Here is a 22,372-nt window from a genome sequence, read left to right as displayed (position 1 = left end):
ACTCCAGGAGTTTTTTGTTATGGCTGTGAAAAGAACAGCTGTTTACTACTACAGGTCATCCCTAAACTGCTTGTATCTTAAGAGTTATTTGATCAAGTGGAGTGAGCCTGGCCACTGTAGAATAAGTTACAATCTTTTAAGAATAACGATTGTTAAGACGTAAAGATCCTTGATTACAGGTGACTTTTTTTTTTTTTTTGTGACTTTTTTATAATTTGTAAGGAGATCACTTTTTCTAAGATTTTATTTATGAGAGAGAGAGAGAGAACACAAGCAGGGAGAAGGGCAGAGGGAGAGAGAATCAGACTCTGCTGAGCAGGGAGCCTGATGTGGGGCTCAATCCCAGGACTCCAGAATCATGACCTGAGCCAAAGGCTCAACCAACTGAGCCACCCAGGCGCCCTAAAGTGGTCACTTTATTTTTAAGATTTTGTTTATTCATAAAAGACACAGAGAGGGGGGCAGAGACACAGGCAGAGGAAAAAGCAGGCTCTTTTCGGTGAGCCTGATGCAGGACTCTATCTCAGGACCCCAGGATCACAACCTGAGCCAAAGGCAGACATTCAACCTCTGAGCCATCAGGCACCCACATGGTCACTTTTTAATTAAATGTGGTCCCATCTCTTTATAGCAAGAAAGACGCTAATACCCAATAGTTTGAGAGAACTTTAAATCACATCACAGGCATCGTGGTGCTAGAATTAGAATGGTGATTATATTAGTTTCGCATTTGGCTTCAAAAAGATGTATTTATGTTCATTTCTTCCTAATCAACTGGTTTTGTTTTGTTTTTTTATAGACTTTATTTCTTTTAGAGCCATTTTAGGTTTTTAGAGCCAAGTTGAGATGGCGGTAGAGAGATGCCCTGTAGAACCCCTGGCCCTCCACCCCCCATATCCCACAGATACCACCCCGCCCCATGATCAGCATCTTTCACCAGTGTGATACATGTGTTATAGTCAAACCTACACTGGCACATCATAAGCAATCAAAGTCCATAGTTTGCATTATGGTTTTCTCTTGGAGTTGTACATCTATGGATTTGGACAAAAAAAAACAAAACATATATCCATCATCATAATACCATACAGAGTATTTCCACTGTCCCTGAAGCCCTTTGTGTTTTATCTATTCATTCTTCTCCACTTCCCCCCAAACCCTTGACAACCTCCTTTTTTTTTTTTTTTTTTTTTTTAAGATTTTATTTATTTATTCATGATAGTCACACAGAGAGAGAGAGAGAGAGAGAGGCAGAGACATAGGCAGAGGGAGAAGCAGGCTCCATGCAGGGAGCCCGATGTGGGATTCGATCCCGGGTCTCCAGGATCGCGCCCTGGGCCAAAGGCAGGCGCCAAACCGCTGCGCCACCCAGGGATCCCTTTTTTTTCTTTAATAGAAGTTCCTACCTTTTATTTGGATGATCTGACAAAATGTAATTACTAAAAGACTAACTCGAATTTTGTTATCATTCAGAATGTTACCATGGTAATGACTTCAGTTTCTGGACATTTGCTGGCTCACGATTTCCAGATGCAGTTTCGCAAATGGTCAGTACAGTTCCTAGGGGATATTACAGTAAGTTGTGAAATGCTAGAGGAATTTTGAGGCCTGTTGATCTTACCGTAGAGCTTAACAATACTGATGACTGTCTTAGTCCATTCGGGCTGCTCTAATAAAATGTCATCAAGTTGAGGGACACTTATAAACAACAGAAATTTATTTCTCGCAGTTCTGGATGCTAAAAGTAGGAGAGCAGGGTTGCCAGCACAGTCAAGTGAGGGGCCCTCTTCCCCATTGCACCCTGCTGACCTTTCACCGTGTCCTCATCTGGTAGAAGGAGCTAGGGAGCTCTGTGGGGCTTCTTTTATAAGAGTGCTAAACCCATTCATGAGGTACCACTACCTTTATGACATAATCACCTCTGAGAGTCCCCACCTTCCAACAGCATCACATTGGTGTTAGAATCTCAACCTGTGTATTTTGAGGGAACAAAAACCATGGAGCCCACAGCAGTGACCTAAGATCAACTGAACCATTGTGAATTTTTGCCATACATTTAGAATAAACCACCTTGAAGCGTATTTCCCTTAAAATAGCCAGACCTATTTTACGTAGTCACTGGATTAACTGATCCTATTGCAGACATTAATGAAAGAGTTCCAGAATTACTACTTAGCTCCTCCAGTTGTCATAGAAAGCACTTAGTGCAGAGGATCATAGCCTTGCTTTTAATCCTCTGGCCTTTTAATGTGGGACCTTTTCTGTTTGGGTTCCATCCATGAGCACACTGGAGCAATTTTTTCTCATTAAAATAGAGGACTTGTCATCTCTGCTGAGGTTGGATGTGTTGTGTTTTCATTTCTTTTCTAGGCAGAGCTGCAATCCCCTTGTCCTCTTTGAAGCAGAAATTGAAAAGTACTGCCCAGAGAATTTTGTAGGCATCAAGGTAGGGTGTTTTGGAAGATGTGTGGCACTGGAGTTGAACAGTTCCTGAGTACAAAATAATTGAACTATGATTTCTGCATTCTGAATGCATTAGAATTTAGAGATCCAGTTTCCCACCAAACTTAGTACCATGATTTTATTTTTTAACATACTTTTTAAAGATTTTATTTATTTATTTGAGAGAGAGAGAAAAAGAGAATGTGAGTGGGGAAGGGGCAGAGGGACAGAGAGAATCCCTAGCAGACTCCCTGCTGAGTGTGGAGCCTGGCTTGGGCTCGAGCCCACAACCCTGAGATCACAACCCGAGCCGAAACCAGGAGTCAGACACTTAACCGACTGAGTCACCCAGACATCCCAGTAACATTTTAAAAATTACTCCCACTCATATAAATGAGGTCACTTAAACTAAGTAGCCAAGGAGCTAAAGTAAGCCTTTTTATATATACTACTTGTTTAAATCCTAGGAATAGTATTGTTAAATTATTAATTCTAGGCTCCAGCCCTAATTAGCACAGAGAGATGACAAAGTGTAAAGGGTCATTTGACAGCAAGTTATGAGTTCTTAAGCAGTCAGGGCACGTATAATTAGTTCACTGCTAATTGGGAAACCTTCTTGGGGGTAAAACTCAATTTAGGGATTTCTTTTTCTTTTTCCTTTTCTCCCCCCCCCCCCTTTTTTTTTTTTTTTTACCAGGATACCATCAGAGCCATGAGAGTTACGAGTATATGTTAGAACTGAATTTTAGGTTTTGTCATACTAGGGTAGTTGTATTAAAGCCTCAATCTAGAAGCTCACTTATGGGTCTTTGATTCTAGGTCGAAGGATTATACTAGTGGCCTTGGCATCCTTAGAGGTTTCCCCAGATCTCTCCCTTCTCTCCAATTTGCCATATTCCAAGAACGTCCCTAAGGTTCAGTCAGATCTCTTTAGCGTAGAAGTGTCAAGTGATAGTGATTGTGTTCTCACTGCCCTTTCCCCACTGGGAATTTCAGAAAACTCTGCAGCGAGAGACTCAGCAATGCCAGGCCCTGGTGATCTGGACCGACTGTGACAGAGAAGGTGAAAATATCGGGTTTGAAATTATCCACGTATGCAGGGCTGGTAAGTGCTGTGACTTTTGAGTTTCTCCACTTTGGAACCACAGAGGTAGATGATTCCCCTGAGAGAGTGGGCTGTGGCTTAGTTTTTCCCTGGAGAGTCTCCCCTCTGGATCCATTCGTTCTTACCAGCTCTGTGTCTTTGGAGCCCCAGCTTTCAGGAAAGTCAGGCCAATCTGACAGTTGTTAGGGCTGCATCAGGACTAAATGAGTTAACCAGTGGCTCAGACCCTGTAGCCCATGGCTTGTTACATATTAGGTCCAAGTACATGGCCAGCTCCTTGAGAGCAAAGACTTTATGTATTGTATTCCTTTATTTATTTATTTTTTTAAAGATTTTATTTATTTATTCATAGGGATGCAGAGAGAGAGAGAGAGTGAGAGAGAGAGGCAGAGACACAGGCAGAGGGAGAAGCAGGCTCCATGCAGGGAGCCTGACGTGGGACTTGATCCAGGGTCTCCAGGATCACGCCCTGGGCTGCAGGCGGCACTAAACCGCTGCGCTACCGAGGCTGCCCCTATTGTATTCCTTTAAAGTTACATTTTGAACACGTGCAAGAGAACATATATGCCGATTATACAGAACAAAGAATCATTCTGGAATGAGGTATTAATTTGCTGTATTCTTTGTACAAAGCCTGTTGTTGAAACCAATTTAAATGCCTCGAACAAGGCCAATGATTTCAGGTAACTTCAAGGAAGTGATGCACAGTCCATTCTCAGGCTTCAGATAGTGGATGGTTTCTATTTTCCCTAAATGTGTTTGTGCTGAAACTGTAATGACTCCTGGGAATTTAAGTATGTTAACTTTCAAGAAAGCGTAGGTGTCCCATGTTATTTCTTTGTCAGGACGTGAAATTCCTCCTTTGGACCTTTTCATTGACAATGTTTTAATTTTATCTAAAAGTCTGGGAGAGCAAGTGAGATATTAGGATCTTTTTTTTTTTTCTTTTTCTTTTTTTGAGATATTAGGATCTTGAGAGGCTCACCAAGAGAATAGCTGAAATTCACTTGAATTGCTAAAACTCACACTGCTGTTATTTCCGACAACACTAAGTTTAGCGGTAATAATGACGTTTTCCCATTAGGTGGTTACCATGCTGTCAGTTTAACCTAATCAGAAAATTGGGTGCAGCAATGTGGTTTGACTTTAACCTTGGTGACTGTTCCACAGTGAAGCCAAACCTGCAGGTGCTGAGAGCCCGTTTCTCTGAGATCACCCCCCGAGCTGTCCGGATGGCCTGTGAAAACCTGACTGAGCCCGATCAGAGAGTGAGCGATGCCGTGGACGTGAGGCAGGAGTTGGACCTGAGGATTGGTGAGCAGCTGGCCAACTCCTTGTGGGGGTCCATGTAGCAGAGTGGATGTTGGGCTATGGCACCAAGATTTTTGTGTAAGTATGTGCAGGTAACTTTGATCTTACGATCCACCATTTTCTCCTTCTTTCCTTCCTCACATTCTAGGAGCTGCCTTCACTAGGTTTCAAACCCTGAGGCTTCAGAAGATTTTTCCTGAGGTGTTAGCAGAACAGCTGATCAGTTATGGCAGCTGCCAGTTCCCAACCCTGGGGTTCGTGGTGGAGAGGTTCAAAGCCATTCAGGCTTTTGTGCCAGAAATCTTCCACAAAATTAAAGGTAAGGCTGGGGGAATTGTTTATGGCATGGAGCCTAAGGGCAGGGGAAGAACCAGGAGCATAAATGGCACTAATTAAATGTGTGAGGTTTTTTTTATCCTTGCTGTCCTTCATCCCAGCCTATTATGATGTTTGGAACCCGCTTACTTTCCTTGGTGACCCAAAGTATTCCCAAAGTAATGTTTCATGTGCCATTGGACTTTCACTGCAATGTACTTTCTTCTCTCTGTCCTATCACATGGCTTCTGTGAGTCATGGCCTTTCCATTTGTCTGTCCCCATTATAGTAACTCATGACCACAAAGATGGCATCGTAGAATTCAACTGGAAAAGGCATCGTCTCTTTAACCACACAGCTTGTCTTGTCCTCTATCAGCTGTGCATGGAGGTAGGAAAGATTTCAATTTTAATGAACTAGGAAAACTGTTCTGCAAGTTTCCAAGCCACTCCTTTTAGCAGAGGTGATCCTGTTCCATTTTCCTGCTGAACAGTAACTTTCAGCTTGCAAGTCAGGATATCACTGCTCCACCCTTTGACCCTGGAGGTCACGCAACCACTTGGCAGGTCTGTGACGCTGCACATTTATTGGTTCCATAAGAGAGAGCTGTGCTTTTTCTACTTTACCAGAATATGGTGCAGGAAAACCTAGCAAGTTAGATACACTGAGCTCCTTGTAAAGAGCACCTGGAGTCCACTCTATTTGCAGATAGAAATTTGGATTTTGAAATACAAATTTCCTCATTAACAAATCCATTAGGCTGAGTTCTTTGTCTGTTTATATAGTCTCTTAAGTGTGAAGTTCGGCAGAGCGCCTGGGTGGCTCAGTTAAGCATCTGACTCTTGCTTTCGGCTCAGGTCATGATCTCCGGGTGGTGAGAGTGAGTCTTGCATCAAGGTCCACACTGAGCATGGAATATGCTTAAGATTCCTGCCCTCTGCCCACCCCATTCTCTCTCCAAAAAAAAAAAAAAAAAAGTGTATGAAGTCGATCTTAAGATTGAGTTCTCTAGCTCATAATGTGTAATTTTTCCTATTTCTAACTTGGCATTACCCAGAATTTTTAAAAAAGTTATACTGTGCATGTGTAGATAGGAAACAGTTCTTAGGAGCTGCACAGGCTGTTGTTAGGATTTATGAAGTCACCCCTCAAAGCCTTGGTTTGAGTGGGGAGGTGGTGATGTCTCCACTACACTGTGGGCGCTACGAGCTGACTTTACTTGAGGTCATGTCATGGTTGGAGCAGGGGCATTTGCTGTTCCAGAATGGTGAGCAGAAGCTGCCGCAGGAAAGATGGAGAAGATGCACCAACAGATTAATATGGCCTCTGCTTTTTCTGGCTTCCTAGGATCCCACGGCAACTGTGGTGGAGGTCAGGTCTAAGTCAAAGAGCAAATGGAGGCCTCAAGCGTTGGACACTGTGGTATGTTCCAGATGAGTGCGCCAGCTCTGATTTCCTGCCTTTGGGACCATACTTCTGCGGCAGACAGTGGCCCAGTGGCAGGAAGCATCACCTTTCACGGGGCCATGCAGGAAAGTGCTTGGGAAGAAGAGAAACCCCAAAACAGGGTGGGCCTGCTTAGTCTTCTAATGCTTTTTTTTTCTTTTTTTCTTTTTTAAAGTTAATAAATGCAATAGAGCTGCTTTGTGTGGGATTTGGGAAACAAAAGAGGAATCACCCCTCACCTTGCTATCCTTATGTAATCTCTGATATAATCGGAGTGTCTTCCTATTTTTTTTAATATTATTTATTTGAGATAGAGAGAGAGGGAGAGAGAGAGAGAGAAGCAGACTCCATGCTGGGAGCCTGACGTGGGACTCGATCCCGGGTCTCCAGGATCACACCCTGTGCTGAAGGCGGTGCTAAACCGCTAAGCCACCAGGGCTGCCCTCCTATTTTTTAATATGTGTGTGTTTTATATTATCGTTGGAATAGCTTTTTTCCGCCCAAGCTTTTTTTTTATTTTCTAATGTTTCTGTATCATCTATATAAACATCATTTTTAAAAATCTGCATTAAGAGCCTATTTTAAAGGGAACAGGACTTCTCAAATGTTTAGACCCAGGAAGAGCCACCCCCGTTGGACACAGCTGGGAGTTAACTGCCTTAGAGGTGCCCCTTTCTAATTACCACTTTGCAGGAAAATTCAGGGTATAGTTACTGTCGGGATTCAGTCTGGAGATTGAACATAGAGAATGAACAAGCAGGCTAAGAAACATGCAGGGACTGGTGGGTGACGTGTATATATACATATGTGTGTGTGTGTGTGTGTGTGTGTATATATATTTTTTAAGATTGTATTTATTAGAGATACAGGGGGAGAGAGAGAGAAAGGCAGAGATACAGGCAGAGGGAGAGGCGGGCTTCACGCAAGGAGCCCGACGTGGGATTCGATCCCGGGTCTCCAGGATCACGCCCTGGGCCGAAGGCGGCACTAAACTGCTGAGCCATTGGGGCTGCCCATATTTTTTTTATCTTGAGTGTGGCTTGGTCTGTGTGGTGTGTGTGGTAGCAATGACAAGGGGAGAGTTATGGACTGATTTCCTGTAAAAGGCTTAACAGTGGTTGAATATGCTTTGACGTATAGCCAGCAGTGCCAATGGAATGTGACCAAGGGGAAAGACAGCCGATTATCTCCCAGGAGTTCTTGAACACTGGTGTTCATCATCCAGGAGCAGTTACTAGGGACTCAGTGGTGTTCCCACAGTGTGGTTTCCAGACTGCCTGTATTAGAATCTGTGTATTAACTTGCTTGTTACAAAATGCAGATTTCTGGCTTCTCTCCCAGCCCTCCTCTGTCAGAATCCGCAGTGCTCAGGGGAATCTGTTGGCTTCCCTGGTGATTCTTGGTTTGCACATCAGTGTCTGAAAAGCACCAGTTGGGATCTGGCCCTGCTCCTGCCCCTGCCTGGCAGGCCCAGAAAGCTCTCCTCAGCAGTCTTTTTCCCTGTGTGATAGTAGCTGGAGTGACAAGCCCCATGTTTGTGAAGATGAGTTGTGTGGCTGTGTTGTGCCGTCTGACTCCTGCACTGCACCCTAACTTGCCTATGACACATTTAACAGGAGCTTGAGAAGCTGGCTTCTCGAAAGTTGAGAATAAATGCTAAAGAAACCATGAGGATTGCCGAAAAGCTCTATACTCAAGGGTAAATATTCCACATTTGGGAATGGAATTCAGTACATCTTTATAAGGGTGAAATATTTTATTTCATTTTATTTATTTGTTTTTAGAGAGGGGGACAGAGGGAGAGAGAAAATCTTAAGCAGACTCCATGCCCATGATGGAGCCCAACACAGGGCTCCATCTCACCACCCTGCAACTATGATTTTTGCCAAAATCAAGAGTCGGACACTTAACCGACTAAGAGTCGGACCACTTAACCCAGGTGCCCCATTTTATTTTCTTAAAGGATTTTATTTTTAAGGAATTTCTGCACCCAACATGGGACTCGAACTCACAACCCTGAGGTCAAGAGTCTCATTTTCTACCCACTGAGCCAGCCGGGTACCCCAGGGTAAACCATCTTAGAGCTTATGGGATAATCCAAACTGTCTAGATATCACCTGAGCTCTGAAGTAGAAGAATTTTAACATTGGCTTTTCTGATATGGAAAAGACGTTTCAAAATCATTTCCTAAAATAGGAGCCCGTAGAATGAAAACACGTGCAACTGTTGACCTCTCAGCAGCTGCCCCCATGGCCCTGGCAGGGGGCATGCAACGACTTTTGGTAGTCGTTTGCTGGCATAAATCATCCCACCTCAGGGATTGTGAACACCCCAGGGCCATCCAGTGACAGTGTGGTCCACGCTAACCCTGTGGCAGCCACGTGCCACAGGTGACCACTGAGCGCTTAAAATTTGGGTCATCCTAATAAAAAATGTTAAATTACTTGTAGGGTCCACATTTCAGTTTATTAGGCAACATGATTCTTCCTGTGCTGGAAGCAAATTCAGAAGCCTGCTCCATTGCAGCTCTCAGGGCCACAGGGGTCCCTGGCAGACCGACTGTGTTCCGGGCCACACAGCTACTGGCAGGCTGAGCAGTAGTAAGTCCCACCCTGTCAGTCCCTTTCACTTATCCTCTGGCTTCTTGGAGTGTTTCATCCAGCCAGCCTGCTGTTTCTCACCCTGTTGGGGGGTCCCACGTGAGAATTCTTCTCAGCAGAGGGAAGCTAGCTAGGGTGCTTCAGTTGAGCCAGCCAAGGCAGATGGGGCATGGCAAATGTCTCTGGGTGTTTCTAGTCTAACTCAGTTGTTTCTAGTGCCATTATCATAATTTTCTTTCAGGTACATCAGCTATCCTCGAACTGAAACAAACATTTTCCCCAAAGACTTAGACCTGACAGTGCTGGTGGAGCAGCAGACCCCGGATCCACGCTGGGGGGCCTTTGCCCAGAGCATTCTAGAGCGGGGTGGCCCCACTCCACGCAATGGGAACAAGTCTGACCAGGCTCACCCTCCCATCCACCCCACCAAATACACCAGCAGCTTGCAGGTAGGTTTCCCTGCCTCCTGGAACCCGGGAAGTGAGAGATCAGTTAGCACTTGAATTTACTCTGCGGGCTCTTGCTTTAGGAACTAAGTGATTTCGAAAGAGCTATTCCATTTTAGCAAAGAGATGTCAGTGTCAAAATTCTCCTGCTTTGTGGTTCTGCTTGGCCTCTGTGAGCCGCCACCCTACAGGGCAGGCTCTACTTTGTCCAGCTCCCCTTCCCCTTCTCTGTCAGACCCTCGGCGTGCAGGCTAGGCCATTCCCCTTCCCTATGCCCTTGCACAGCTCATATGTTGCCCCTAGAGAACCACTTGGTTTCCTTGGCCCCTCCTTAACTGGAGAAATCCCCCCCTGCCCTTCCTCCCCTGGACTGGACCAGTTTCCATTCCTGTCCTGATGCTATGACACTCAGACGCTGGCCTCCTGTTGAGGTCCAGTGGTGGCAGGGCTTTGAGGCAGCCCTGAAAACTCAGGTGTTTCACCTGTGCTTGGTAATGCTGGGCTACTTGGGCTTGTTTGACAAATGCAGGCTTATGGCAAAGCTAAGTCCCATTTGGTCTTTGTTTTCTTTTTTTATTAATACATACTGTTCTTCTCTGACTTTATTTACTTATTTCTATCTATCTATTTCATGAGAGACACAGAGAGAGAGGCAGAGACACAGACAGAGGGAGAAGCAGGCTCCATGCAGGGAGCCTGACGTGGGACTTGATCCCGATCCTGGGTCTCCAGGATCACACCTTGGGCTGAAGGCGGCGCTAAACCGCTGAGCCACCCAGGCTGCCCTGTTCTTCTCTGACTTTAAAAGTATTCATTTTAGACAATTTAGAAAATTCAAAAGATTAGAAGGAAGAAACATTTGTCAGCTCCCCATATGCTAAAATATTTTCAAGTACAACACTTAATGATTATATAGATGAACCATAATTTTATTTTGCCAAATCTGTTTTTTTAAGATTTAAGTTGCTTCCAACTTTTTGACACACGATAACAGTTAACATTTGTTTCAATATTTGAGTGGGCCTCTACTTAGTTCTTTGAATACATTCAGGAGGAGAATTACTGGCTATGAGTGTGAGTGTCTTAGGGGCTTCTGACAGAGCCTCACGAGGTCCTTGATTACTTCATTGGTAGAAAATCACCACAAACCCCGTGAGCCTGGGCTGCTGGCTACAACCTTACTGTGTCTTATATACAAGGGGTCTCTTGTTAGCTTGTTATGCTTTTGTCTCACCTTTTCCCTCGGTTGGGTCTATGGCATAAGAATTGCTTCTTGGTCTGGAGGGCAAGATGCCTGCCTTGCTTCTCTTTGCCTGAATAAGGTAATACCTAAACCCACAGTGCATGGCAGGTTGGCGCAGCGCTCCATGCTGGTGCAGGGGCTACAGGAGCCATGTGTCCTCTTCTGCGCAGAATCTGAGACTAGAAGGTGGCCCAAAGCAGCCAGACTACCAATGAGTGTGTGGGCCTTGGACAGTAATATTCTGGAGGGAGTTGCAGACTCTTCTCTCGTCTTCCTAGGGAGATGAGCAGCGGCTGTATGAGTTCATCGTGCGGCATTTCCTGGCTTGCTGCTCCCAGGATGCCCAGGGGCAGGAGACCACTGTGGAGATTGACATCGCTCAGGAACGCTTCGTGGCCCACGGCCTCATGATTTTGGCCCGAAACTATTTGGATGTGTACCCATATGACCGCTGGAGTGACAAGGTAATAAAGTGTAGGCCTGATCAGAGGTCATGTCTCACCCCATGGGCCTCAGGGAGAGGGGAAGACAGTCGTGTTCCTCACCCTCAGTGCGGTCTGATGGATCAGGGCGATGGTTTTTGAAATGGCAGTTGTCTTTTGCCTCATTGCCTCGTCGAGTGATCGGACTGATGCTTCTGCTGCTCCCTGTAGACCCTCCCTGTCTATGAGAGAGGCTCCCACTTTCAGCCCAGCACTGTGGAGATGGTGGACGGAGAGACCAGCCCACCCCAGCTGCTCACCGAAGCCGACCTCATTGCCCTCATGGAGAAGCACGGCATTGGTCAGTAGCTTGTGGTCACGGTAACCAGCATTTCTTGCGTACTCCCTGTGTGTTAGGCACCATATCTCTTCTGGTCTTCACAAGTGCTCTCCCATGAGTGTCCTATTCTTGACTTCTTTATAGCTAAAGTGAGGCTTAGAGAAGTTTAGAACTTGGCCTAAGGCCGTGATGTGTGCAAGTTTTTGCTTTTTTTTTTAAAGATTCATTTTATTTATTTTAGAGCAAACATGGTGGGGGACAGGAGCCAGAGAGAGAGAATCCCAAGCAGACTCCACTCAGTGCAGAGCCAGATGCAGGGTTCTATCTCAGAACCCTGAAATCCTGACCCAAGCCAAAATCAAGAGTCTGGACACTCAACCCCACTGAGCCACCCAGGTGCCCCAATGTCCGAGTTATTAAAACCTCGGTCTGAATAAAGTCCACACTTAGGCTCTTAACCTCTGCTCTCCACCAGCCGAATAAGGACATCAATGTGTCCCAGAACTTGAGGGTCTAGACTGGGAGCACCCTAGCCAGGTCCTGTCCGTGGACTCAGGATTTGAGGCCTACACAGGGGTTTGTTTTTATTTTGAATACGGTATCCACATTTAAAACTTGAGAGATTCCACATAAACATCTATGTGTTCATCCTGCAAAGTGCCAGGAGATCTGGCAGGCCAAGCCTTTGCTTCTCTGTGGGACCAGTTGGTTGAATTGGGGTGGCAGCTGACTCTTCTCCATTGTTCACACTTGGCTTTGCTCTGTATTCGCTCCCTGCCAGGCCCCTGTGGAGTCTGCATTTGCCACCCTGCCCTTAGCCACAGGTGGCTGTGCTCTGAGTTTTTGTTAAAGCATTTCCCGTAATCATTTAGGAACCAAGCTGAGGTTGAAAAAAAAAACTGGGCCAGACTGTTTTTCCCAGTAGGTCCCATCGCCCCAGGTTTGCAAGCAGGACCCCTGTGTCTGATCTGCCACCCCCTTGTCCGTGTTTATCACAGTTCTGAGGTTCTCTGGCAAATCTAGCTCAGAAGGGCAGCGGCCTGATGGAGAAGGAGGTGGCGCTCTGGAAGCCAGCTGTTCCCCTGGGCCACAGCTGCCTTACTACCAGAGGCTTTTGTAGTTCTGTGACTTGGAAAGAAGTGTCCCTCCTGGAGTCCGCTGACCATCGTTGTGCTATCGAGAAAGCCTGTAGGTTTAGGTAGAATTAAAGTTTACCCATGGATTTACTCATTAAAAATGTGAGGCTCACAAGAGTTAGACCTTGGTCTAGGTCCTGGGGACACAGGAATAAGGCCTAGGCATTCTATTTCTTCAGAATGTCACCAGCTTTACTGAGACATGATTCACATAGCATATAATTCACTGACTAAACATGTAAAATTCAGTGTTCAGTATATTCACAAAATTGTGCAATAATCACCTTAATTTTAGAACATTTTCATCATTTCAGAAAGAAACTCCATACCCCCTTCCCTTCCATCCCTTCAGCCCTGGGCAACCACTAAGCTTTCTGGCTCCTCAGATTTGTCTGTTTCACACCTTTTGTACCTGTAGAATGATGAAGCACATGACCTCTTGCAACTGACTTCTTTCACTTCAGGTGCTCCCAAGGCTCATCCATGTTGTAGCACGAGTCAGTTCTTCCTGCCTTTCCATTCCTTCTGTTGTGTGCAGAGACCACATTTTGTTTATCCATTCATCACTTGGTGGACTTTTGGGTCGTTTCCGTTTTGGGGTGACTATGAATAGTGTTGCAGCACAGAATTTGGGTGCAGGTTTGTGTGTGGATGGGTTTGTGGTTCTCTTGGGGAGATAACCAGGAATAGAATTGCCGGGTCCAGTGGTACTCTCTGTTGACCTTTTGAGGAACTTCTGGACCGATTTCTATGGCTGCTGCACTCTCCAGCAATGTGTGAAAGTTGAGGTTTCTCCACATTCTCACCAGCATTTGTTCTCTATGCTTTTTGGTTATGCTTCCTACCGAGTGGGTATGAAGTGGTAATTCTTTGCAGTTTCGATTTGCATCTCCTTGATGGCAGAGCTCCATTTTCAAAGATCCCTTTGGCCACAGCGGAAGGAATGGTTGGGTGGGGGAAGCTAACAGAGAGGGGGAGACTGAGCGTGTTGTACTGATGCAGATGACTTGATATGGGCTCCAGCCGTGGCCCTGTCACGTGGAACAGAGAAGGACTTAGAGGAGTTTCAAAGCCAGCATTGACAGCTTTGGGGAGTAAGTGGATGTGAGGGAGAGGTACTGTTTCTGTGTGGGCCCAATGCAAATGAAGATTATTAGAGAATTGGAAGTCCAGGCAGAGGCAGTTCTCCCTGCTTGTGTGCGCTCACTTGTGCTCTCTCTCTCTCTCTCTCTCTCTCTCTGATAAAATCTTTTTTTTTAAATATTTTATTTATTTATTCATGAGAGACAGAGAGAGGCAGAGACAAAGGCAGAGGGAGAAGCAGGCTCCATGCAGGGAGCCTGACGTGGGACTCGATCCCAGATCTCCTGGATCAGGCCCTGGGCTGAAGGCGGCACTAAACCACTATGCCACCCAGGCTGCCCCAAATAAAATCTTTAAAAAAAAAAATGTCCAGGCAGAGGAAGGTGCCTGTGGAACATAGTGGGGAATGTCTACATTACCCTGAGTAACTGGAAGTGGCTTTCAGGTACTGACGCCACTCATGCGGAGCACATCGAGACAATCAAAGCCCGGATGTATGTCGGGCTCACCGCAGACAAGCGGTTTCTCCCTGGACATCTGGGCATGGGACTTGTGGAAGGTAAGCAGGGGGAGCTTGCAAGGGGTGGTTGCAGAGCTGTGCAGCTAAAGCCCCTCTTCCAGGGGTGCTGCCTGGGGCCATGCAGAACGCTGCTCTCTTCCCCACAGGCTATGACTCCATGGGCTATGAGATGTCCAAGCCTGACCTCCGGGCCGAGCTAGAAGCTGATTTGAAGCTGATCTGTGAAGGCAAGAAGGACAAGTCAGTGGTTCTAAGGCAGCAAGTCCAGAAATACAAGCAGGTTTTCATTGAAGCTGTGGCCAAAGCAAAGAAGTAAGTCCAGACCCTTCTTGCCTGCACATGAGGTCATTTGACTCTGCTTTCTGGGCTATAACCTTTCCCTGAGCAATGGGAGGGGATAGGGGTGATTTAACAGAACCATTGCTCCTCGCAGTGTGTGCCCTGCAGATGGTTAAATGTCCCCCAGGCTGCTGCTTCACCAATGGTGTTGTGCCTGGTAGGGCAGTCCACATGCAGCTCCTCCCCCTTCGGGTCTTCCTCCTGAGTTCTATTCCTTCCTGTAGAGCTTCCTCAGCATAGAAATAGTAACTAGGGCAACCTGAGTGGCTCACCGGTTTAGTGCCACCTTCAGCCCAGGGTGTATTCCTGGAGACCTGGGATCAAGTCCCATGTCAGGCTCCCTGCTGCTTCTCCCTCTGCCTATGTCTCTGCCTTTTTCTCTCTCTCTGTGTCTCTCATGAATAAATAAATAAAAATCTTTAAAAAAAGAAAAAAAGAAACAGTAACTAGAAAAATCTGCTTTAGTTATTCTAGGCTTTAGAGATGCCATTCTCTGGAGTTTAATTCTGTCTTGAGTTAACAGCAACATGATCTCGTGTCCATAAACTCAGTGCTGCGGTGTGACACATTTGTTCTGTATTTGGAGGTGACCATGTAGCAAGCAGTATGTGTGCCTGTTGCTAGGAAAATATGCATTTTCTACCCTGTACCAACTTGAAAGAGAAATGAATGAAATGGGGTGCCTGGCTGGCTTAGTCGGTAGAGAGCACAACTCTAGATCTCGGGGTTGAGTTCAAGGCCCATGTTGGGTGTAGAGCTTACTTAAAATCTTTTAAGGTTTTATTTATTTTTAGACAGCAAGAGTGCATGTGACCACACACGCAAGTTGGGGGAGGGATGGGGGAAAGGGGGAGAGAAAGAGAATCTCGAACAGACTCCACACTGAGTGCAGAGACTGACCAGAGGCTCAGTCTTACAACCCTAGATCATGACCTGAGCTGAAATCAAGAGTGGGACACTCAACCAGCTGAGCCACCCAGGCACCCCAAAAATAAAATATTTAAAAAGAGGGAAATGATTGAACTAATTTTTTTTCTTAAGGTTTTAATTTATTCACGAGAGACAGAGAGAGAGAGAGAGAGAGGCAGAGACATAGGCAGAAGGAGAAGCAGGCTCCATGCAGAAAGCCTGATGTGGGACTCAATCCCAGGATTCCAGGATCACGCCCTGGGCTGAAGGCAGGCACTCAATCGCTAAGCCACCCAGGCGTCCCCCAGTTGAGCTAGTTTAAATGTAAACCCAGACAAGCAGACACTTCTGGAATGCTTACAGGCCCTGTGCAGTTGGTTGGTTGGTTGGTTGGTTGGTTGGTTGGTTGGTTGGTTGGTTGGTTTTTTTTAATGTGAGGCCAGTAACATGTGGAAGTACCTACCTGTAGCTGGATCTGTCCTGGGAGCACCAGGAGCCAGACACAGCTCTGTCTGCCTCTGTTCTCTGCATCAAGCCTGTACTGAGCAGCCAGCTGGTGTCCCTGATTACACTCATATTGTGTGCACATGAGAATATCATAGGGGTGCCTGGGTGGTTCAAATAAACATCTGCCTTTGGCTCAGCTCATGATCTCAGGTCCTGGGATCAAGCCCTGTGTCTGGCTCCCTGCTCGGTGGGGACTCAGCTTCTCCCTCTTCTCATGCTCGTGTGCACACGTGTTCTCGTTCTCCCTCTTAAATAAAATCTTTTTTAAAAAAAGACTATTGTGATTGTTTTGCTCTTCCTTCAGATTGGACGAGGCCTTATCCCAGTACTTTGGGGAAGGGACAGAGGTGGCCCAGCAAGAAGCCATCTACCCGAGCATGCCAGAGCCCATCAAGAAGTGTCCGCAGTGCAACAAGGATATGGTCCTCAAGACAAAGAAGAATGGCGGGTCAGTGCCCAACTCATGGCATACATCTGCTTGCCCAGCACTTGCTGGGTTAGCTGGACACTCTTTGCAAGGCCCCATCATTGCATTTTTGTGTCGTTATGTAAAGGCAGGCCTGCCATTGCCTGCCCCCGGACTAGGTATTGAAGGGTAGCTGACAGGGATCTGGCCTTGGAGGCGTGAAGTGCTCTCGGATTCAGAGGAAATGTGGGATAATGGCTCCACCACGTACCTTGTGCATAGGATATTGCCTACCCACTGTGTGGACAATGGTGGAAAAGCTTGAGCTGAGGATCCAGTTGGGTCTGAATTCAGATCCCACCTCTGCCACACACCCAAGTTTTGTGCCCCAAAGCAGGTTACTTAGCTGCTGAGCTCTGGTTTTCTTTTCCGTAAGCCTAGGGCCATGGTATCTACTGTAGGAAGGGTGAGGATTTGATGAAATGGGCTTGAAGTCCAGTGTAGAGCCTGATGTGTCAGAGATACTCACCGACACTGCTTTGCTGCTTCTAATTTTGGCTCTGGGCTGGACCTGAGCATGCCAAGTCCCTCCTCCTCCTCAGCACCTCAGTGCAGAGTGGGCTGTGTATCCCGACACTACCTGGGCTAGCCCCTGGCCTCTGGGGAGGGTTCATGGCAGCAGTGGGGAACAGAGGTGACAGCTGTCATTTATCACATGCCATCCCTGTGCGTGGCTTTTTTTTTTTTTTTTTTAATTTTTTATTTGTTTATGATAGTCACAGAGAGAGAGAGAGAGAGAGGGGCAGAGACACAGGCAGAGGGAGAAGCAGGCTCCATGCACCAGGAGCCCGACGTGGGATTGGATCCCGGGTCTCCAGGATCGCGCCCTGGGCCAAAGGCAGGCGCTAAACTGCTGCGCCACCCAGGGATCCCCCTGTGCCTGGCTTGATGCATAGTTCTCCACAGATATTCTCGACTCCATAACCATGCTGCAGAGCAGCATTTTCACCCTGGTTTTCTCCGGAGGGAAGGCTGAGGCAGCTTGTCCCCATCAGGCAGCTGGGAGTAGGGGGTGGGGGGCAGACAAGAAAGGCAGAATGTAATCCCAGGTCCTCCTGGTCCATTATTTTTTCAACCCCCCTCGGGATGCATCTGTATCACTACTGTGCTGCTACGTGAGCAGGTGGTTTCCCCAACTACTGATCTGTCACTGGCCCAGGCCGAGAGAAGGCCAGCCTGGCTCTCAGAAACCCGAGGTTACCCTGGGCCTGAGCTGGGAGCAAGGCCTGGGTTGCCTAGAAACACAGAAGCCAGTGCCAGGGTGGGCTGAGCGCGGTGCGGGATGGCCGCATGTAAGTGCCAAGCAGCGCCGTGCTGTTAACTCAGGCTCTCCAAGCACTTGGGTCACCCGGGAGGGCCTAGCGAGTGTCCTGTGGAATTCACCACTCCAGGGCTCATCTGACAATTTACATTTCTCATTTCGTGGATTTGCCATTTGAATAAGTGGGGTTTGGGGTTTGGTTGGTAGGTTTTTCCCCTGGCCTAGTCCTACCCAGGCATGCTCAAGGGACGCATCGTATTCACATTGGCTACTCCAGCCCTAGAGTTTCGTGAACTGGAAGCATAAGGATGTGTTGGCCGAGAACGGTGCGGTGCAGGTGTCAGGAGTAAAGACGCTTTCATCATCAAACAGATCGGGTTCAAAAAAAAACAAACAAAAAAAAACAGATCAGGTTCTATTTGCAGCTCCCCAGCTCACCACATGTGCATCCTTGGGCGGGTTTCCTGGCTACACTCCCCACCCATTTGTCCCACTGTGAACTGAGGGTGCTGCTGGTCCCCATCAGAGTTGTCATGTGGGGAAGTCAGGCAGCATCGGCCTGGAGCCTGAGCAGAGCCCTTGGGACTGGGCCTTCCATAGCCCAGGTGATGGTCGGTGGGCTGGTTGTTTCCAAGTAGGAAGCAGAGTCAGCAATAGCAGTTTCTTTTGTTTAGGGAGATGGGGAATAAAAGCAGGCCAGTTTCTCTGTCATGAATCAGCCAGAGTAGTGTCCTTGCCAGACAGGCAGCTGCTCAGGAATGTATGTTCCCTGCGGTCCGGTGGCCCCTGCCCAACCCTGCTCCCTGTGCTCCCCAGGTTCTACCTCAGCTGCACGGGCTTCCCGGAATGTCGCTCAGCCGTGTGGTTCCCTGACTCTGTGCTGGAGGCCAGCAGGGATGACAGTGTGTGTCCGGTTTGTCAGCCTCACCCCGTTTACAGGTGAGCGGGGCCCCGCAAGGCTCAGGGGCCTTCCCTGCGCTGGGCAGCAGGTGGGTCGGCAGTCCTAAGTCGGTTTGTGGCCTGTTCCTGCCTTTGTGGTGTGGAAGCCTGCCCTAGGGCAGGGTCCTGGGCTCTTGGGAGGAGCCCTCTGTGCATCTGAAGAGCCAGGAGGCACCCTTTCCCTGCCCTTTCCAGCTAGATTGCTGCCCAGTAGAGTATGAGGAAGTGAATCTGCACGGATGTGTCAGGTATCGTTTCCAAGCTCCTGCCAAAAGCTCAGAGCCCTTGTGTAGAACTGGTCATAGGCCCCCTTACACTCTTAAAAATCATCGAGGAAGGAACCCAGAGAGCTCTCATTGTGGGTTAAATTTGTCAATACTTATACCACATTCTAAAATAAAGTGAAGGCATTTAAAAAACATCTTTGTTAATTTTACAGTAGATAACGCTGCATGGTAACATAATAGCATATTTTTATCTATATTCAAAGCAAAAAATAATAATAAGAAAGCACATATTTGCAAAGCAGAAAACAAAAGAAATGCATTGTTTTCCATTTCTGTAAGTGTAATGTCTGACTCAGTAGGAGACTGTTGGACTTTTGTGTCTGCTCCCAGTCAGTCCGGGGCTCATTGCGTGAGCTGCAGCCTCTGGCAAACTCCTGCTACAACATGAGCAGGACCTGTGTAACTTCTCAACCATGTTACAAAATAGTTCTCACCTCATCTTGAAAGGGCCCAAGAGCCTCCAGAGTCCCAAGAACTGCTGATTACAGGAAGTGAACCTTTCTGAAGTTTCTGTTTGGGTGATTAATCTGGGTGCTTTCTCTCATCTTCTGGTCTCGCTAGGTTGAAGTTAAAGTTTAAACGCGGCAGCCTTCCCCCGACCATGCCCCTGGAGTTTGTTGGCTGCATCGGCGGATGTGACGAGACGCTGCGGGAAATCTTGGACCTGAGGTTCTCACGGGGCCCCCCCAGAGCTTCCCAGCCAGCTAGCCAGCCCTCTAACTACCTGCAAGCTAGCCAGTCCCAGAACAGAACGGACAGCACCCCCCGGATGCTGCCCCTGCCCGCCACCGCCGATGGGGAAAGTAATTCTGTGATCTGCAACTGTGGCCAGGAGGCCGTGCTGCTCACTGTGAGGAAGGAGGGTCCCAACCAGGGCCGGCAGTTCTATAAGTGTGGTGGCGGTGGCTGTGACTTCTTCCTGTGGGCTGATAGCAGCGCCCTGGAACCCAGGGGGCCTCCTGCCTCTGCACTGGGGCCTGCGGGCGGCTCGCTGGGCCACCCACCTGCTATGGGGGACCGCCGGGGTGGGTTTGGCAGACCCGGAGATGATGGTGGCCGGGGCATGGCCTGCCTGTGTAGCCAGCCCGCCGTCACCCGGACTGTGCAGAAGGATGGGCCCAACAAGGGCCGCCAGTTCCACACGTGTGCCAAGCCGAGAGAGCAGCAGTGCGGCTTCTTTCAGTGGGTGGACGAGAATGTGGCCCCAGGTGAGGCGGGGCGCGCTGTGGGGTGGCCTCTCCTGAGCTGGGTGTGGTGCCGAGGGCCTGTAGAGCCCCAGCCCAGGTCTGCATGGTGTTGTCTACCTTGGGGACAGGGAGGGAGGGAGGGCAGCAGTGGAGCTGGAGGTACATGGCACTGTGCCAGGTGTCTTCGCCTTCATCAGCTGGGCACTGTGCTCACAACTGCACCGGTAGGCAGTTGAGGCCCAAGTAAACGGCCTGCCCTTGCTTGGGGTCACACAGCCAGCCGGCCTGAGGTCTGCCTGGCCCTGCAGCCCCGGGCTCCCCTAGCTTTCGTATGCTCACGAGGTCCTTGTTAGCAGCTGCATTTCCTGAGATGCTGAGCCTGGGGATGTCTGGGAATCTGCTGGGGTTACTCGGCTTGGGCCTGGTGTCCTGAAACCGAGGATAGTGAGAATTGCTACCCAGACATCAGAACAAGGGGGACGGTGCCCCCAGAGGCACTTGGAAACAGTCCATGCACACAGCAGAAGCTGCGTTCATGTAGGAGAATGGCCAGGAGGCCTGGTGGGAGCTCTGGTTGGGCAGAGCTGGGTCCCAAGCCTGGCTGTGGAACCAAAGGGCTCAGCCTCACAGCCTCACAGTTTTCTCAATGAGATGGGCACTCTCCTGCCTTTCCTAGGGTTGCTGTCTTATAAAAGTTAGGTAGTCTCCGACTGATTCGGGCATACGTGTTGACAGCTCTGCATGGACACAACGAACCCAGAAGGCTCGGTAAGGCATAGGGCTGGCTACCGGTGCCAGAGGGGGCCATGACAGGCTCACGTTTGAAGTGTGTAAGAGGTGGTCCGGCCTTGCACACGCTCCAGACGTGCACAGGCCCCTTGTCCTCCTGTTGGAAGGAAGCAGTGTGACCTCCTGGCCAGCTGATCAGTTGTCCTGGCTGACAGGGCAACCAGAACTAAGGCCTAATTGAGGCCTAGAAGGATCCAGAGCTCAGTTAACTTGCATGGAAGGTGGGGAGCAGGCTGTTGGGCCCGGGCCTGTGGGGTTTCGCTGCTTCTCCATGCAGCCCCAGGCCAGTTGGCTGAATCTCTGCTTCTGGAAGAGTTGGCTGAATCACATGCATAAAGTGACAACAGTGCCCTTCTTATCAGGATAGTGTTTGTGGGTTGAGGTCTTTAAGGGCTTGGGGTTCTCAGGGAATGGCATCAGGGCCACGGAAGGTGGGGACTCACCGCGTTTTGACAGGAGGGAAGGGAGCCCGACCTGTGGGTGGATGTGACTGTGCAAAGCCTAGGGGTACACCCTCCACCAAACACTTGGTCCTGGACTTCCTGCCTCTTCATGTGTCTGTTCTGAACTCAGCCTTCCCCTGATTCTTCCCGCAGGGACTCTCAGAACCCCAACCTGGCCAAGAGGCAGAGGAAGAACTCAGGGGCCAGAGGCCAGAAGCAAAAGAGCCCGGGCCAGTTCCGCAGACATGGGGTCCACTCCCAAGAAACCCCGGAAATGCAGCCTTTGCCACCAGCCTGGCCATACCCGTCCCTTCTGTCCTCAGAACAGCTGAGAGGCAGGGGTGGGGAGAGAAGGCCGCTTCCTCAGACCTACCCCTCTCATCTCATGACTAAGCTGTTTTCACTAGGAACAGGGGGTCCTTCCCTGACCTGGAGGCCTTGAGGAAAGTGGTGGCTTTTGGAGTCTGACCCACTTGTGCTCTGGTGTCAGGATCCAGACCATCTCTGGTAGACAGTGAGCCTCGGCCTGGGGCATCTCACTCCTGGTGCTGTGGGGCATTTAGTGGCAGGGTCAGCGCATCCCACGCTGTGGTGTCCAGGGCTTTCTTCCCTTCTGGAAAGGCCGCTTGAGGGACCAGCACTCTCGGCACAGGCTCCAGGCAGCCTGGAGGGGGCTTCGCGCATGGACATTCTGAGAATGGAGGGTGTAATGTAAGAATGTGGCTCTTGTTCTAAAATTGTGTCGAAGAAGCTTTATTTTTTTTTTTTTATCTAGATGCCACTGTGGCCAAGATACCCCACAGTTCATGTGCCTTAATAAAGATTTCTGTCCCTCA

At 48.5% G+C, this 22,372-nt stretch overlaps 1 protein-coding gene across 3 annotated transcripts in view; it reads left to right on the top strand.

Annotated features, from left to right (window-relative positions):
* TOP3A (DNA topoisomerase III alpha) overlaps window positions 1–22,372 on the top strand; it is a 27,814-nt gene extending 5,442 nt beyond the window's left edge. For 2 of the 3 annotated variants that reach the window (XM_072820888.1, XM_072820887.1), the window contains 17 exons: window positions 1,474–1,547; window positions 2,371–2,446; window positions 3,439–3,547; window positions 4,718–4,861; window positions 5,007–5,177; window positions 5,463–5,563; window positions 6,521–6,595; window positions 8,236–8,318; window positions 9,461–9,668; window positions 11,187–11,372; window positions 11,562–11,691; window positions 14,335–14,448; window positions 14,556–14,721; window positions 16,469–16,612; window positions 18,708–18,830; window positions 19,679–20,325; window positions 21,690–22,372. In XM_072820888.1, the coding sequence (XP_072676989.1) occupies window positions 1,474–1,547; window positions 2,371–2,446; window positions 3,439–3,547; window positions 4,718–4,861; window positions 5,007–5,177; window positions 5,463–5,563; window positions 6,521–6,595; window positions 8,236–8,318; window positions 9,461–9,668; window positions 11,187–11,372; window positions 11,562–11,691; window positions 14,335–14,448; window positions 14,556–14,721; window positions 16,469–16,612; window positions 18,708–18,830; window positions 19,679–20,325; window positions 21,690–21,868 (2,730 nt within the window). In that variant the 3' untranslated portion in view covers window positions 21,869–22,372. The remainder of the gene's footprint in view (window positions 1–1,473; window positions 1,548–2,370; window positions 2,447–3,438; window positions 3,548–4,717; window positions 4,862–5,006; window positions 5,178–5,462; window positions 5,564–6,520; window positions 6,596–8,235; window positions 8,319–9,460; window positions 9,669–11,186; window positions 11,373–11,561; window positions 11,692–14,334; window positions 14,449–14,555; window positions 14,722–16,468; window positions 16,613–18,707; window positions 18,831–19,678; window positions 20,326–21,689) is intronic. The other variant, XM_072820889.1, reaches the window with a different exon arrangement.

Source organism: Canis lupus, chromosome 3 (genome assembly GCF_048164855.1).
Source record: "Canis lupus baileyi chromosome 3, mCanLup2.hap1, whole genome shotgun sequence".
NCBI classification, from domain to species: domain Eukaryota; kingdom Metazoa; phylum Chordata; class Mammalia; order Carnivora; family Canidae; genus Canis; species Canis lupus.
Note: the sequence above shows the minus strand (reverse complement) of the source record. Positions and strands in the feature narration are given on the sequence as shown.